The 15,209-nt window shown below is 40.4% G+C and overlaps 3 protein-coding genes across 3 annotated transcripts; 2 read left to right on the top strand and 1 right to left on the bottom strand.

Moving 5' to 3' along the window:
• The first annotated feature begins 321 nt into the window (after positions 1–321).
• On the top strand, positions 322–5,256 carry fgf8b (fibroblast growth factor 8b). Its single transcript, XM_051384369.1, has 5 exons — positions 322–1,522; positions 1,625–1,661; positions 2,292–2,472; positions 4,043–4,149; positions 4,430–5,256. The coding sequence occupies exons 1-5, from the start codon at positions 1,464–1,466 to the stop codon at positions 4,724–4,726; spliced, it is 681 nt and encodes a 226-aa protein (XP_051240329.1). The 5' UTR covers positions 322–1,463; the 3' UTR covers positions 4,727–5,256.
• A 1,115-nt stretch (positions 5,257–6,371) lies between these two features.
• dpcd (deleted in primary ciliary dyskinesia homolog (mouse)) lies at positions 6,372–9,470 on the bottom strand. The gene is made up of 6 exons (XM_051384370.1): positions 9,334–9,470; positions 8,639–8,719; positions 8,430–8,554; positions 8,153–8,286; positions 7,903–8,005; positions 6,372–7,425 (listed from the first exon to the last, which is right to left on the bottom strand). The coding sequence occupies exons 1-6, from the start codon at positions 9,395–9,397 to the stop codon at positions 7,321–7,323; spliced, it is 612 nt and encodes a 203-aa protein (XP_051240330.1). The 5' UTR covers positions 9,398–9,470; the 3' UTR covers positions 6,372–7,320.
• A 112-nt stretch (positions 9,471–9,582) lies between these two features.
• Positions 9,583–15,156, top strand: poll (polymerase (DNA directed), lambda). The gene is made up of 9 exons (XM_051384349.1): positions 9,583–9,672; positions 10,633–10,776; positions 10,889–11,186; positions 11,385–11,499; positions 11,587–11,925; positions 12,078–12,251; positions 12,945–13,073; positions 13,845–14,013; positions 14,111–15,156. Exons 2-9 carry the CDS (start codon positions 10,662–10,664, stop codon positions 14,470–14,472), a joined length of 1,701 nt encoding a protein of 566 aa, XP_051240309.1. The 5' UTR covers positions 9,583–9,672; positions 10,633–10,661; the 3' UTR covers positions 14,473–15,156.
• The last annotated feature ends 53 nt before the right edge of the window (positions 15,157–15,209 follow it).

Below are 15,209 nucleotides of genomic sequence, written 5' to 3'. Positions count from 1 at the left end.
CAAAGTGTCCCATGTTACAACCGCCCCCTTTCTTCCCTATCAGACGAATGTGACAGTCATGTTCCCTTGAAGGAAACCCTGCCGCTTTGTTGTCACAAAGAATAATTACAATATAATTGCATGATGTAGTGTATGAAACCATGCTGTTAAAGTAGCAGACCAGACCCAGGACACACGTTTGAAAATCAAACCAGGTTTGTGAAAAGTTATGGAAGAATGATTGTGAGCGAGAGAGCATTTGTATCCAAGGCAAAGGCTTTAGATGTTATGTGAAAGCCATTCTGTGTCATGTGTTCACATGGAATACATATTACTTACATATGTAGGATGAAAAAGTACATCAAGGTTTGTCCTGAGGGACCACCAAACAACCTCTAACCTGCAGTCAGGGAATAAGTTAATGTAACTGTAGATTTTCTTAAGTACATGCCAGGGAATTTTTCCATGTGGACATTTCTGCTTATAGAAAACCGAGTGCACTGTGACTTTACATTTTAATATCATGACATGTGCATGAGGAATGAGATTGATGTGTATGATTGTGAATAAATGCTTCAAAACATTTAGAAGACATGCTGATATTAGATATTTTGTGTGTGGGTCTAAAGTGCATATATAGACTGTAGTTTACAATTCCATCTTAAATGTTGAAGAATGATATACATTTCGATTTATTGCTGAATTCTGTGTGTATAGATTTGTGAGCAAATAGGTGCAGGCAAAGTGTTTTAATAAGTATTCAGTTTCATATTGGCTCCAGCATGGACGCTCCGCCTGCTCTCGTCGAGGATATTGACTTTCCCGCAAGTTAAAGTATTTAAATGTAGAGGGAGACAGATGCTGTATGTGCACTGGAGGCGACCACAAGAAACACACGTGTGGGAGGAAGGTTGACGTTGGAGTTTTACTATCTGTGCATCTTGTAGAGGGACAGCTGTAGCATCATTGCTGCAACTGCACGGAAACCGAATAAAGCCGTTTTGCTACCCGTGGGATTCATTCAACATGTTTTAATTGAGTCACACATTTTCAGGAAATTCACAGGGCGCATCTGACCGCTGATGCGTAAAGATCCGTGCGTAAAACTAAAAATAATCGCCAATGCTCTGTCACAGAAAGTCAGAGAGGATGTATTCCGACTTGAAACGTTAATCAAGACCTTCACGACTTAAGACTGATTGACGTGAAGAATATTTGATGGAGGTCGTTTGGTGACAGCGGCACTTTCTCCGGACTTTCAGTTTGGATTGGCACCGCAGCGCCTTTAACTCTTCTGGACTTTTTTCCTGCAAGGTGGAGAGTGGATCCTGTACCTGCATGGGACCCTGACACTTTCTGGATCTCTTAATTGTCACGGCTATCGCCTTCTATGTGTAACAAGAGGGGGATAAAACGGAGCTGAAATCCCCATCAGGAGGAACTTTATTTCCGAGAGCTTCCAGCGCCGCATCAGTGGAGTATTCATGAAGCAATATTTGAACTATTACAAGATGAGGCTGAGAACATCGAGGTTAGGTTATCTGTAAGTAAAGAGGTGTCAAGATAATATAGTTGCCTATTGAACTCATTGTATTGGAGCAACAGGTTAGACCTTTTAATTTTTCTTTTTCTTTTCCCCCCTCAGGTTAATTCAGTTCACAGCGCTTTGCTTTTACGCACAGGTAACTCACATTTTCACTTCAATAAAAAGCATTACTGTTGCGTAAAGTTCTGTAATTAAGTAAGTAAAAGTTAACAGGTATGCAGGCGCCGTGCTTAGCGGCTTACAGTTCAGCGTCTCTACATCTGCAATAGGCTGCAATAACAATGAAAACATTTTATTATGAGCGCTATGGCAATTGGCAACTATTCAAACATCTTGAAAAGAGGTAAGCTCCAGTCTAAAAAGTGATTGTTAAAACACATGTGGATGGAGAACGGCTGAAATGAGAAGAAAAAGAGAAGTCAAGAAGGGGTGAAAGATCATCGGTGGTAAAAACAACCTATCAGAGGGAAATGTCATCCCCGTGGGTCCATGAAAGAATGTCCAAAAAAAGATACTGTAGGCTATACGCACAAACAAACGAGAGAAGAAAGAGCAGGGTGAATTATTTAAACGTGATGGATGACATAATGAACTGTGGGCCTGGGCCTCGGATGTTTGACTGGCAACCTTTAGTCTCCTCACGGTTGACATGTTTCAGACTTTCCCGACTTGCAAAGTAAAAAAAAAAAAAAAAAAAAAAAAGTCCTGCGACATTAAAAAGTCATTTCAATATTTTTCACGCCATGTGTTTCCCATTGTCCGACAGAACACTGTGCAGTCTCCTCCTAACTTCAAGCACCATGTCACCGAGCAGAGCCGACTGTCGGACCGGATGAGCCGCAGGTTGACACGAACCTACCAGCTGTACAGCCGCACCAGCGGGAAACACGTCCAGGTCCTGGCCAACAAGCGGGTCAACGCCAACGGGGACGACGGAGCGGTGCACGGTAAGAAACAGGAATTACCGGAGGACCAGCAGGGAGGGGTGTGAGTCAGCGGCGGTTTAAAGAGCTAATAATAGTAATAATTACTGTTATTATTCATTGTAATTACATAAAACATAATTCAGTATCCATTTAACAAGTGTTAATAAGCGACACCACATGCGCAGTTAGGTCAATTTATGAGAGACATGTGCAAAATATCGCGAGAATACATCATTTAATTTGTACTATTGGAAGAGTGTGCTAAATAGCCTAGCTAAGCCCTCACACGAGGCGGCTCTTTATAATTTGCGCATTCAAACACAGCTCTATAATAAACAGCCGAGGTCCACATATGTTAACCCACTCAGGGAGAGCACTTTATATTGTCTCTGAAATGATGAAGCAACTTTACTCCAAGCCCCTGCGTGTGTTACGACCAGATGAATCAAAACCGATGACAGCTAAAGGCCATCGTTTCTTACATTTCAATACATTTAAACCTCAGGAAAACAATAAAATAGGAAACATGTTCGCCCGCACCAACACGGGGATTGTTTCAATGTTGAAAAGCAGTATAAGTGATGTCGTTTTTGGCAGCCTGTAGGAAAATGTTAGAGCCAGGAGAAACAGTAGTAGCAATTGTAAACAGTGTTAGTGGCATCAGTGTTGCCATCTTTTATAGCCTTATGAAGATGATTTATTTCTTTAGTGTGTTGGTAGTCCTTGACACCTGTTAAGATGGACCTCAGGGAGATACTTTGCTCTTTGCTTCTAGCAAGGGGAAAACTGTCTTCGACTTTAAAGGAAGCAGGATTTCTGTCACCAAAGGATTTTGGTGTGTCTAGCCATCTTTCCACCGCAGCCACCACCGTCCATCCACTCCTCTGTGCCTGCTGCCTGCTTTTTTGGAGCCTCGTTTTATGAGGAATTTTCATTGCATTACAACTCAATGTATGACTCAATTTATAAGGAGCGGTGAAGTCAGCATCTTCACTTTATACCTTTTCCTCTCCTTGCCTCTCCTGTGTGCTCTTTTGTCTTTTACATTTCTGGGCCTACATGCACACATTCACACACACAGAAGGGAGAGAGAGTCAGTCATGCACACATTGGCCACACATCCTAAGTGGGTGTCACTCTTGTAACTCGCCCAAATCTGACCGCTGCTCTGTGCTTGTGGCTGTGTCCCCTACCGCAGTATTCTCACTCTCCTTTATCCCCAGTCCGAACTGCATCACAGCACAGCATTTACAGACGTTCAGCAACAATCGTGCCGTGCAAAATCACTATCATTTGGTGCTATTTTGGACGGCTCGCATGCCATTGTTAAAGGCGGCTACTGGATCTTAAAAGGGTTTAGAGAAAATGTATATGTCACCTTCATGATTCTGGTTCACCGGTCATGCTCATTTAAAAATGGTTTAATGCCATCTAATGATGTAATTCCAGTTTATTAGAGTCTCTGCCGTACATAAAGAATACATTCAGACGAAAGATGTGCCGAGGTCATTTGTCTCACACGCTGTAACATCATAATCTGCATGCCTGCACCATGTCATCTCATTATCTGTGATCTGTTTTGTCTGTGCAGCTAAACTGGAGGTGGAGACAGACTCTTTTGGAAGTCGTATCCGTATTAAAGGGGTGAAGACAGGATACTACATATGTATGAACAAGAGGGGGAAGCTGATCGGCAAGGTAATCTGGAATTCATAGTTTTGTGGCTGCATTATGACTAAAGCAACATCTTGAAGTTTGTTAGTTTCTTGGAAATGTTATTCCAGATTTACAGCTTATGGCGACACATTGTTGAGACATATTCGCAGCCAGAACAAATTTGATTTTCAGATTTGTCTGAGCAGCCCTCTCAAGGTTTCAAAGGGTATTTGAGTGTCTGGAAATGAAGACGATGTTTCTGCTTCCTGGAAATTGTCCAAAATACCTCAGCTTCTCCCCACTTTTTTTCCCCTTTCCCCAGCGGAAAGGACGAGGCAAAGACTGCATCTTCACCGAGATTGTTCTGGAAAACAACTACACGGCACTCCAGAACGCCAAGTACGAGGGCTGGTACATGGCTTTTACACGCAAGGGCCGTCCCAGGAAGGCCTCCAAGACCAAGCAGCACCAGAGGGAGGCCCACTTCATGAAGCGTCTACCCAGGGGGCACTTGCTGAACGAGAGGAGACCGTTTGACGTCCTCCCTCTCGCTGTCCCTGCGCAGCCTTTGAACAAGCGGACTAAACATTCCCATCACCAGCGCTCAGGGGGCCGCTGAGGACTGAAACCACTGAGGGAGAACTGTGGATGAACAGAGGAACCACTACAAGAGAAGACAAGTGCTCCCAGAGAAATTAACTTTTACAGTCAAGTGCCCATACACTTTTTGCCTCATTTTGTGGACGTTTTATGTAATTCTTTGTACTGGATTTTATGTAAACATTGACTATCTAATCTGCTAGTTATTTCCAATTCAGACAGACTTTAGGGCAGACTTTTACTTATTAAATCAGGGGGAAATTTAAGTACAGAAGAGCTCAAATGAAACTGTTATGAGTGAAAACCTTTGGTTAGAAGTTAGCCAGCTCAGCAACAAAGAATGTTTAAAAGAGAAAAGTACAATGAAGCTAGACACGGCAGCTATCTGTGGATTTTCTTGTGGACTATCTTGACTGAGGCTATTTTGGAGAAATTTTAACCTGTTTTTTTTTTCTACATATATGAATATATTTTTACTGTAAAAATGTAAATGACGTCAAATGATGGAAATATTTATTGTAGAGTGTATATTAAAACCACTAAGAATCAGTTCACAAGCTGCTTGGCTTTTCTCTTGTGTGGTTGTTGTGGGACAGAAAGCTAGCATACATTGTTGGTTGCCCCCAAAAACTGTTGTTTTTTTTTCTCCCCTTCTTCTTCGAGCTGGAGACCCAGATAACTGAGGGGCAATATCTGTGACAGGCTACTGAATTCAATGTGCTCAGCAAGTGAGACTTGGGCCTGAATGGCCCGAGCTATGCATTAAAAGCGATGAGGTCAGCCCACCATTTTGGCCCAAACAAAGGTTACCACCATGTAGTTGCATTTCTCACGATCGCACACCGTAACCCTCTGATCAAATGGGCTCTTTGTGAAACCTCATATAAAAGGGCATGTTATACAATAGTGGGTTCGAATAATAACACGAGGAGGGGTCAGTTATCAAAAAGAAGCCAGTCACACAGGGAGGGGTAAGGGGTTTGAGGGAGGGGGGCTCGCGGAGAGGGGTTGCAAAAAAAGCATCAGGGCCTGTGTGGCAAAATGTGGCATCGGCTGAAAGAGGGGGAATGGCTGGGAAGAGGCATTCGGGAGTGAAAGGGAGGCAGAAAAGAAACCCTCTTCCCAGAAGCAGTTGAGCATGACCATCAGAGGCCAAACGACAGGGGAGGAAGAAGACCCCGAACAGAAGGACTTGGCTGCTCTCACAGTGCATGAGCTGGATGTCCAATTTGTTAGTTTGTGTTTGCTGCCGCAGGAAATTGTTTTGACAGCAGCTTGGGCTCTGAAGACTGTAAAGCATTAAACTAAAATTGTGAAAATAAAGACCTCAAAATGGATACTTTTAGGACATCGACTCAACATACTTCTTACATGACATATTTAAGTTGCGTTAACACCGCACCTCTTTAAAAACCAAACAGGCTACCTAATCAAGTATGTATGAATGCATTTTTGTCAAAAGTGAAAAAAAAAAAAAAACCAAGTCCCTCATAAGAATTTGCAAAACAACAGGACAGGCTGGGTTTAAAATGTTTTCTTGTATTCCTATTCTTTCCATCTGGAAGAAGACAAAGCACAATAGTCAGAGAGACCTGTGGTTTTGTCTCTGCTTTTTGCACTTGCTCTCTGGGTTTGGACAAGTGGTAAAAAAATGCAAGGAATCACAAGGTTGAAACAATCTATATTTAAATGCCATTGTCTCTTTTAAACAGCACTGTTCTTTTTTTATCCACTGTCTAAGTATTTTCTGACTCGACAATGTTTTTACTTAATTGGTCTTGGTGAAAAAGTAGACAAACATCCCATCTGGAAGCATGGGCCTATACAATCATTTTCCATCTATAGATGTCATATATACATAGACTTCAAAAATCCAAATGCATGAAATACCATCTTTATATTTGTTAGACAATAACAAGATATCCATTTGGAACAAAGCAACAGTTACACCCATTTCTTACTTGTGTGTATGGAGTTTTAGCTGGAGACCACAGGGTCAGACCCTCTGTTGTAAAGGGAAACAGTAACACTAGCTTGCTCGCTGACCAGAGTTTCAGTAATGGCTTTCAGGGTGGCCCCCTACATGCAAGGAACATGAGGGTATTCAGTTAACACAAATGGGATGTGCTCGTAAGAGTGACCCTGGAACGAACAGGGATGAGGCATTGTGTGTTTTGAGTGTTTTACAAGGACATCAATGAAAGGAGGGTGGTAGGTTATGTGACCCCATCAAAATTGCTCCCTGGTAGGTTTGCAAAAATAGACACTGTTGTGATACAATTTTAAATTTCCCTACAAAAGGTTTTATGTAAATTGTTAAATTATTTTTCTGTGAAAGAAATCATTTGGGAAAACATAATGTTAATAAATCTGATTGTGAGACTGCAAAACAATATATTTTAATGAATATTTCTGTATCAAATATGAATGGCAGGACACATTTCAACACTAACAACTCTAGTAAATTGACCCCAGTTACTAAACACAAATAGAAGCATTAGGAAGGCACTGTGCTTTTTGCAACGAAGGGATCCACTAAAGAAAAATTAAACGCTCACATTTGACTTCTTTAAATGCAACCCAGAATGATCCTCTTGCTCCCACAGTCAGAATTCACTGAGTTTTGCAGTCGACATCTCCTTCACCAGTCCCCTTCAGTTTCTTCAGCTCCTTCAGCAGCTCCTGTTCAAGGGTTAAGATCTCCTTGGGTTTCTTATACTGGACAAGAGAGAAGAAAAATAATTACTTTGACATTCTTGCCATCTTCTCTGCTTCTCCCTGCTGCAAATCCTTCACTGTAATCATGTTGGAAGAGTGTGCAAAATACAAAGCAAATACCACAAAAATAGCAACGGTCGTAGGCATAGAAACATATTGTTGTAATGTCAAAAAAAACATTGCAGTAAGTGGTACGAAGAGTAAAAACAGGAGTTCAAAGTCTGAAGAAGAAGAAAACATTCGCATCTCATCCTTATAAGTTGCATAAAATGCTTTAATAAACAAAGTTAAAGTTTTGTCTAATGTGAGAAAGGATGATTTATGGGGGATTGTCTTTGGAAAAAAAGTCTTTTACAGATATGTTTGCAATTATTCTGTTACCGAGATGATGTTTCGGTCTCACCTATCAACCTTTGATGCTTACATTATTTTATATTTAAAGCATTAGGTTATTGTTCATTGCAGTGTAGGACTTACATTGACAATCAAAGTGTTGTTGGCGTGAGTGAAGGTGAGAGCGGAGCTGTCCAATGGCAGCTGACTGCGATCTAAATCAACAATACTGAACTTCTTATAATACCTGCGAAGACATGGAGAGGATGTCACAGGTTTATCACACCACTGTGGAGACAAATGTATTGTAAACAGTGCCACCTATAGGGAGGACAAAATAATTACATGGAACAAGTGTACAACACAGGAATGAAAAGAACCATGTGTTATTTACTTTTTGTTTGAGGTTTTTATGATGATGCATCTCTCAGACGGTTCCACAGAAACACTGAAGACATCTTTGGGGTAGGGAAGGTTGCGGATTCTCCACTGAAAGCTGGTCTTTGTGTCTTTACGCATGAACACAGGCTGTGGAAACAGAAATCTTTAACATTTTTTCTCTAATGGGAATCAAAGTGAAATAAAACAAACAAAAAAAGCACATTAAATGATGAAGTGGGTCTAATGTAACTGTAAAGTCACAGGCATAGAGAACATTGAAGAAAACCCACATTGGAGCAATTCTCCTTGATCATCTCCGAATCCAAAGAAGTGACAGTTCCTGCAAGTGGCTCCCCAACTTCTACCTGCCATTCTCCATGAGCTCCAAGTGTGCTTTTATGACGCCACTTTCGTACTGAAAAGCACAAAACATTTTATAAATGTATACCATTGAAATTCAGAATGCAACAACTACATGGTTCAGAAGGCTGTTGCTTACCAATGAGCTCATCTGTTTTCAAGTCATACTCTTCTGCCATTTCTCTTCCATCTGTAAAAAGGTAATGGATCTTCCTTTTTCCTGGAGGTGGAATTTGTAAAGATGTATCTTTATACAAACTAGACAACCAGAACACTATAATTATAGTTTGGCTATAACACAAACCATACAGTGTCAATACTAACAGAGCAATACTGTGATCATTCTTAGGATAGTAAGCAATACATTCAGTCTTTCTTTCATTCTGCCAACTACAACTTTTAATTCACTTTTGGCCAAATAAAAACAGCTGTAATTGCTGTAAACAGAAAGGAAGTAGTATTGCTTCAGGGATTATTGTAAAGTGAGCATAGATGCTAACAATAAGGCAGAGCTGACTCACGGATTAGAGTGAGGTCGTAGCTAGGTTAGCTGTAAAGACACGCAGAGATTAGTGAGTCAGATTGCAACTAGTTGTTTTTACTCATTGTACTATACTTGCGACGTGTTTTACTGTCTATTTCTGTTAAAACGACGTGTGTCATATGCTACAGGGGTAGTTGTGCCACCTGCTTGTTGCCTAGTAACATTAATGTTAGCTGCAAAGCTAGCTAACAGTCTGAGTTAACACACTGAAAATAACGAGGCTACTTCTGTCTGAGGGTAAATTCTTTCTACTTCTACAGCTTGGTTTTTCTTCTTTGTAAGTTACTCACCATCGTGTATCAAAGCTGTTTTCTTTGAGGATTTTAGGATATCAATCCAGCTTTGCACAGCCATGTTTGTTCTAAAGATGTTTCTGTTTCTCAGGGCCACTTCCGGACTCAGTCCGTTACCACAGTAACCGACAAACTAAATAGAAAAATAGTCATAGAATTAATCTTTAACTATATCATCGCGAAAGTTGTTTGAAATAACACGATTTTATATGTCGATTGTGGGTATACTTTAAGTTTTAGAAAAAAATAAATCAACTAATTGACCCGGAAGTGAAACATTAGAATGCAACGCTGTCTGTTTTTAATGGTTGGATGTATGGTTCCATCAGAGCAGGGGTAAGAGCCAAAATATTAACTTACTGCTCCTCTACTGCTCCTCTACTGCTCCTCCACTGCTCCTCCACTGCTAATGTACAGTTATAGTGCCATATGTAAAGCGTCATTTAAATAATGTGTAATAATGATGGTTGAAACAGCGACTGTCTGCTACTTCTAACGTTAGCAGGCGCTAAAGGTAGCTACGTAGCTAATACAATGTTGTAATAACAAAGATTGATTTTTCAGTCCGTTTAAACAACATTACGTTAACTTCTGTGTAAACCATTGATGGTAACGTTATATGGTGTAAACTAGCTGGATATCTGCACTGAGTACAAGCCGAGACACTCTATGCTATTCCTGTGCCCAACTTTGATACTATGTACTGATATTATAATATAATAATATACACGGATGTTGACAGTGCAGAGCAGTTGTAGGCTACGACAATATGAGGTCTTTGTACTTTACTTGAGTAAGTGTTGTATTTACGACGGCACTACATGTATGTAATATCCACAGTCATTACATTGCAGATTAATACTTTACTTTCTACATGAATGATCATGTTATCTGTTATAGTGTGTGATAATAAAACGGGGAATAATAAAATGACAGGGCCCTCTGTCTGTGTACTGTGGGCTTTTACTTTGATACTTAAGATGATAATACTCACATACCCACTCACAATGCATGGCCTTTTTAATGGAGTATTCTTACACTGAACTATTACTACTGTCAAATTGTAAAGAACAGTAATACAAAATAATAATACAATTAATAGCAGCCCCAAAAATAGATTTTTCAATTGTTTAATACTTACATTTACTCCATTGTCTAGAGTGAACCCAATACATACAAACACTGTTAAATTAGTATTGTGTATAATTAGTAGTATACAGCGTGTGTTCCAGATTTGTGTTTGTGTTTTACTCCCGAAAATTATTGATAACTTCATAATTATGCCTCATGTCACAGGCCACTGGTGTCCCCCTTCAAGAGACAAGATGGAGCGTCGTCACGGGATTATGAAAGCCTTTCCCAAAGTTAAAAGAGCCAAAGTGTATCACGGAAAGGATGCACCCGTAGCAAAGAAGAAACCCGATGAATGTGATATAACAGGTTGTTACTGTGTTTGTGTGCATGTGTGAGAGAAAGTGAATAATTTATGATTATCTGATAAAAACCAAAGTAGAAGCCAGAAATTGTAACCCATTCCTCTCTTCTGTTACAGGAAACACTTTTAACGGTGTCACAGTGTACATCCTGCCTGCTGGAATAGGAAATGCCAGATACCAGATCTTCCAAAGACAAATTCAACAGAATGGAGGGCAGACAGAGAGTTCACTGTGTCCCAGTGTCACTCATGTTGTTGTAGATGACAACATGGACATGGACAGGGCTCTGCGCTTACTGAGAGTGGATTGTATGCCCTCTGGAGTCCAACTGGTGAAATGCACTTGGTTGAGCTTGTGCATCAGTGAGAAACAAAAGCTGGATGTTGCCAGCTACAGCCTTCTTTTACCTAAGAGGTAATAATACTTTATTAGAATGCTAATGTAAGAAAGCTATTGTTACCTGTATCTGTATCTCATGGTGTTTGCAATTGATCACATACAAAGACTTGTGCTTGTCAATACGGAGAAGAAAGCCATGGTGAAATCTACTTTTTTACTCAACATTTACCGCTTGAAAATGTAAGAATTTACAAAATGATTCTCTCCACTTAGGGAATCTGAAACAGGGCATGAAAAAATTAAAGAAGAGTTGCCGACTGTCAAGCCTGCTGCAGAAACTATTGTAGAACCAGCGTCTGATCAAACCAAAGAGGAGACCATAGATGTGGTAAGCTAGACCATGAACACATAAAAACAATAAGTCTGCTTGTGCTCTGGATTGTTTTTATAGTTTTACATTACATTTTACTCTCAGGCGGTCCCAGACTCGAAAGAGGAAGTGCGAGGAGAAGAAGACGGTGTCTCTCAGAGTGACCTGGAAGCTCTTATCACTGGCCAGCACCCCAAAGAGGAGACTCCTGGCCCTAGCCTGGAACCCGGTTCAGACGCTGCGGCTCAGAAGGTGCTCTCAGGGAAGTGGGTCTGTGCCCAGTCCTCTCAGTCCAAAACTAACAACTTCAACAAGCACATCACAGACAAACTAGAAGTGCTAGCCAAGGCCTACACGCACCAAGGGGACAAGTGGAGAGCGCTGGGCTACTCCAAGGCTGTCAACGCACTGAAGAGTTACCACAAGCCTATTACATCATATCAGGTAACCAAATGCAGATACTTTAAATATTATGTTGTTGGTAGTGTCAGTAATGTGTAAAAAGAATTTGTTATCCAACAAAAAAAGTACAATACAGGGATTTCTGTGCTTTTATTCATTTTTCAATCAGAATTTGTTTTCCATTTTGCTCTTAGGAGGCCTGTCAGATCCCAGGAATTGGAAAACGCATGGCCGACAAAATTGATGAGATCATGGAGAGTGGTCACCTGCGAAAGCTAGATCACATCGGGGAGGCTGTGCCAGTATTGGAGCTTTTTACTAACATCTGGGGTGCAGGAGCTAAAACTGCAAAGCTGTGGTACCAACAGGTGAGGCACACGCATCCGCTCAAAATATTATAGACATACTTGATACTGTCTCAATGTGACAGTTTGAAGTTGAAAGACCTTTGAGCTTGCACTTCCTCTCTGCGACTAGACTGTTTTCTTTACCCTTAGGCTATTCACATCACAGTACAATTTACAACACAGTGACAAGACATCTATTTGTATTAACAGATTTGTCAGATAATACTAATACAATCCAGACTGAAACCTTGGATTACAGCCTGACTGATAAATGTACCAGGCCTGTATTTGTGTAAGAAATTGTAGTGCAGTAAGGCCAATGATATCTGACAGTGTCTCTAATACATCGTTTGTCCACCAGAGAGAACTGACAAGTTTATTTTTAAACCGTATGTCCCACGCAATATCTATCTTGGCATAGCTATTTAAAAAAACAGATTTAAGAAATCATTATCTAAAATGTAAAGCCTCAAATATTTATTTAAGTACTGTCCTTTTATGTCCTTTTATTGGCTTTTGTTATTCTGTAAATTAAGGGCTTGTCAAAAGATTACAGTAGGAAAACAAAACATTTAAAAGCTGTGCAATCTTCATCCGAACCTTTGAAGCTACAGTAGGTCATTTTTAAAAAACATACTCTTATTTGCTGAAACTCTCACTATATAGACATGAGACAGATAATCTGTTAAATGTTCTGTGTTGTCTGCCTTTTAGGGATTTCGCACATTGGAGGACATCCGCACAAAAGCCCACCTAAGCAACACTCAGAAGATAGGACTCAAGCACTACGATGACTTTCTAGACCGAATGCCCAGAGAAGAAGCCGCAGCCATAGAGAAAGTGGTAGTGTATCTTCATTGGTCACACTGTCTGCTTGTATCATTCTGTGATGACGACTGAAATATGTTTGCATCTTTCACTACTTCAGTAGGTTGTTTGGTCAACTTTACATAGGTGAGATATCTTTGACAAAGAATCCACCTCTTACCCACAAAACCTTGGAAGCAGAAGCCTTGAAGTAGGAAAAAGTTTGTGTCAGCTTTCCCTTACTGTTTGGTAATGGGAAAACCAGACTGTGTTCTCAAAGTGGAGCATCCCAAAGGGGAAAACTTACTCTTGAAAGTTGCTGCATCTTAAGTTAGCCAGAAACCTGTTCACTCCAGAGCGTTGAGTACAACGCTAGTTGTTTTCATATTGTATTACTTGGATTTTCTTTTTCCTCCAAAGCTGCCAGATAGAAAGTACACATGAGATAAATGACTAAAGCATGTGTACTCCCTCAGGCTTGTCAAAATAATATGTGATGCTTTAGCGAGCCTACCTCTCAGTATTTGGCTGGAAACAGTTAAAAACTGAATATAGGAATTGTTTTGTTTCTGTTACCTTAGAATGAACCTTTTAAACCAAAAACTGACTCTACACAGCGGTGTTTGTGTTTTTTGCATATTTCACAGCCACCGTAGTTTCTCCTTTGTTCTTGGAAGGTATAGGTGAAACGAGGGGGTTGCAATCTACAACTACACAGCTAGAAGCCACTAAATCCTACACACTGGACCTTTAAAAAAAGCTCCCTCACTCTAGGATAGATGATAGCCTCTATTTTGTGTTTTGCAGGTGAGGGTTGCTGTCCAGGCCATAGACCCACACCTGGTGGCGATGGCATGTGGCTCCTACCGCCGTGGAAAGGCCACATGTGGAGATGTTGATGTACTTATATCTCATCCTGATGGCAAGTCTCACAAGGGTGTTTTCAGCAAAGTGTTACAGAGCCTACATGACAGTGGTAAGCTCCGTCTTTTTTTGGTGTTGATGGTTTTCTTGTGTCTTATTCATGGGTTTGTTTCCTTTAGAAAAACTGAAAAAAACGTTTTATTTCTAAGGGTTTTTGACAGACGATCTGGTGAGCCACGAGGAGAATGGAGAGCAGAAGAAATACCTGGGTGTGTGCCGTTTGCCAGGACCCGGCCACCGCCATCGCAGGCTGGACATCATTGTAGTGCCCTACAATGAGTTTGCCTGTTCTCTCATGTATTTCACCGGGTCGGCACACTTCAACCGCTCATTGAGAGCCCTTGCAAAGACAAGAAACATGAGCTTGTCAGAGCACTCGCTGAATGAAAATGTGGTGCGCCAGGGTAGCTTGAAGGTGTATGGTGGCACTGCACTTACTACACCGACAGAGAAGGATGTTTTTAGTCTTTTAGGGGTACCGTACAGACAGCCTCATGAAAGGGACTGGTGATGATTTGCTTATCACTAAAAGCAAATCACAGTGCCTTTCCTGGTTGTAAATTAAAATCATGACGAATGATGATGAATGATGATGAATGATGATGACAATGGAAACTGCAATTATGCTCAAACAAATTAATTTTAAGGATGTTGTACTGCTTCACAGATCATGTAACAACCCTGTTTGACTTGAATGCTGAGTTTAATCTACAGAATAAGGGGCTGGGTTCACTCAAATCTTAAAACAATGACATATTTTCTTACTTAACACTAGTTGTATGTCCCTCCAGATTGTTTAAGTTGTATGAGATGTCCACCTTTTGAAACTAATACCGCCACCTCAATAAAATGCAATGAATGTATTAAAAAATATTTTTTTATCTGGACGGTTTCTTCAACAGAAGGTAGTTGGATTAAACTGAGTAACTAAGAACAGTGTTAAAACATAAATTTCTTCCATTTAAATTTAATGTTCATTTGTAAAACTTCCATTATGTAAGGCTGGCAGCAAATGTTTCAAATTCCAATATCTCAAACTTGAACAGGTAAATCCAAAACTACCAGATGTAAGTGGAAAAATATGTAATTTTGCAAGTTGAGTGAAGTGGCCCTTTAAAATTATTTTTAATATAGGAGATGCTTGACACTGTATGAAAGATGAGTAATGGTAATAACACACCAAAGGATAAAAATAGATCTCTTCCCGTGTCTTTCTTCATTATGCAAAACTGCACATTAGTTGACTTT

The sequence above is a fragment of the Dicentrarchus labrax genome, unplaced genomic scaffold (genome assembly GCF_905237075.1).
Source record: "Dicentrarchus labrax unplaced genomic scaffold, dlabrax2021, whole genome shotgun sequence".
Classification (NCBI taxonomy): domain Eukaryota; kingdom Metazoa; phylum Chordata; class Actinopteri; family Moronidae; genus Dicentrarchus; species Dicentrarchus labrax.
This window is presented reverse-complemented; position numbering and strand designations above follow the sequence as displayed.

What these genes read in the sequence shown, in the direction of transcription:
- fgf8b (XM_051384369.1), top strand. Translation starts at nt 1,464, where the DNA reads ATGAAGCAATATTTGAACTATTACAAGATGAGGCTGAGAACATCGAGG. An exon ending in ACATCGAGGTTAGGTTATCT is followed by an intron (nt 1,523 to 1,624) that starts GTAAGTAAAGAG and finishes TTCCCCCCTCAG; the next exon opens with GTTAATTCAGTTCACAGCGC. An exon ending in GGGGGAAGCTGATCGGCAAG is followed by an intron (nt 4,150 to 4,429) that starts GTAATCTGGAAT and finishes CCCTTTCCCCAG; the next exon opens with CGGAAAGGACGAGGCAAAGA.
- poll (XM_051384349.1), top strand. Translation starts at nt 10,662, where the DNA reads ATGGAGCGTCGTCACGGGATTATGAAAGCCTTTCCCAAAGTTAAAAGA. An exon ending in CGATGAATGTGATATAACAG is followed by an intron (nt 10,777 to 10,888) that starts GTTGTTACTGTG and finishes CTTCTGTTACAG; the next exon opens with GAAACACTTTTAACGGTGTC. An exon ending in AGCCTATTACATCATATCAG is followed by an intron (nt 11,926 to 12,077) that starts GTAACCAAATGC and finishes TTTTGCTCTTAG; the next exon opens with GAGGCCTGTCAGATCCCAGG.
- dpcd (XM_051384370.1), bottom strand. Translation starts at nt 9,397, where the DNA reads ATGGCTGTGCAAAGCTGGATTGATATCCTAAAATCCTCAAAGAAAACA. An exon ending in TCAAGGAGAATTGCTCCAAT is followed by an intron (nt 8,287 to 8,429) that starts GTGGGTTTTCTT and finishes CTGTTTCCACAG; the next exon opens with CCTGTGTTCATGCGTAAAGA. An exon ending in ACAACACTTTGATTGTCAAT is followed by an intron (nt 7,426 to 7,902) that starts GTAAGTCCTACA and finishes TCTCTTGTCCAG; the next exon opens with TATAAGAAACCCAAGGAGAT.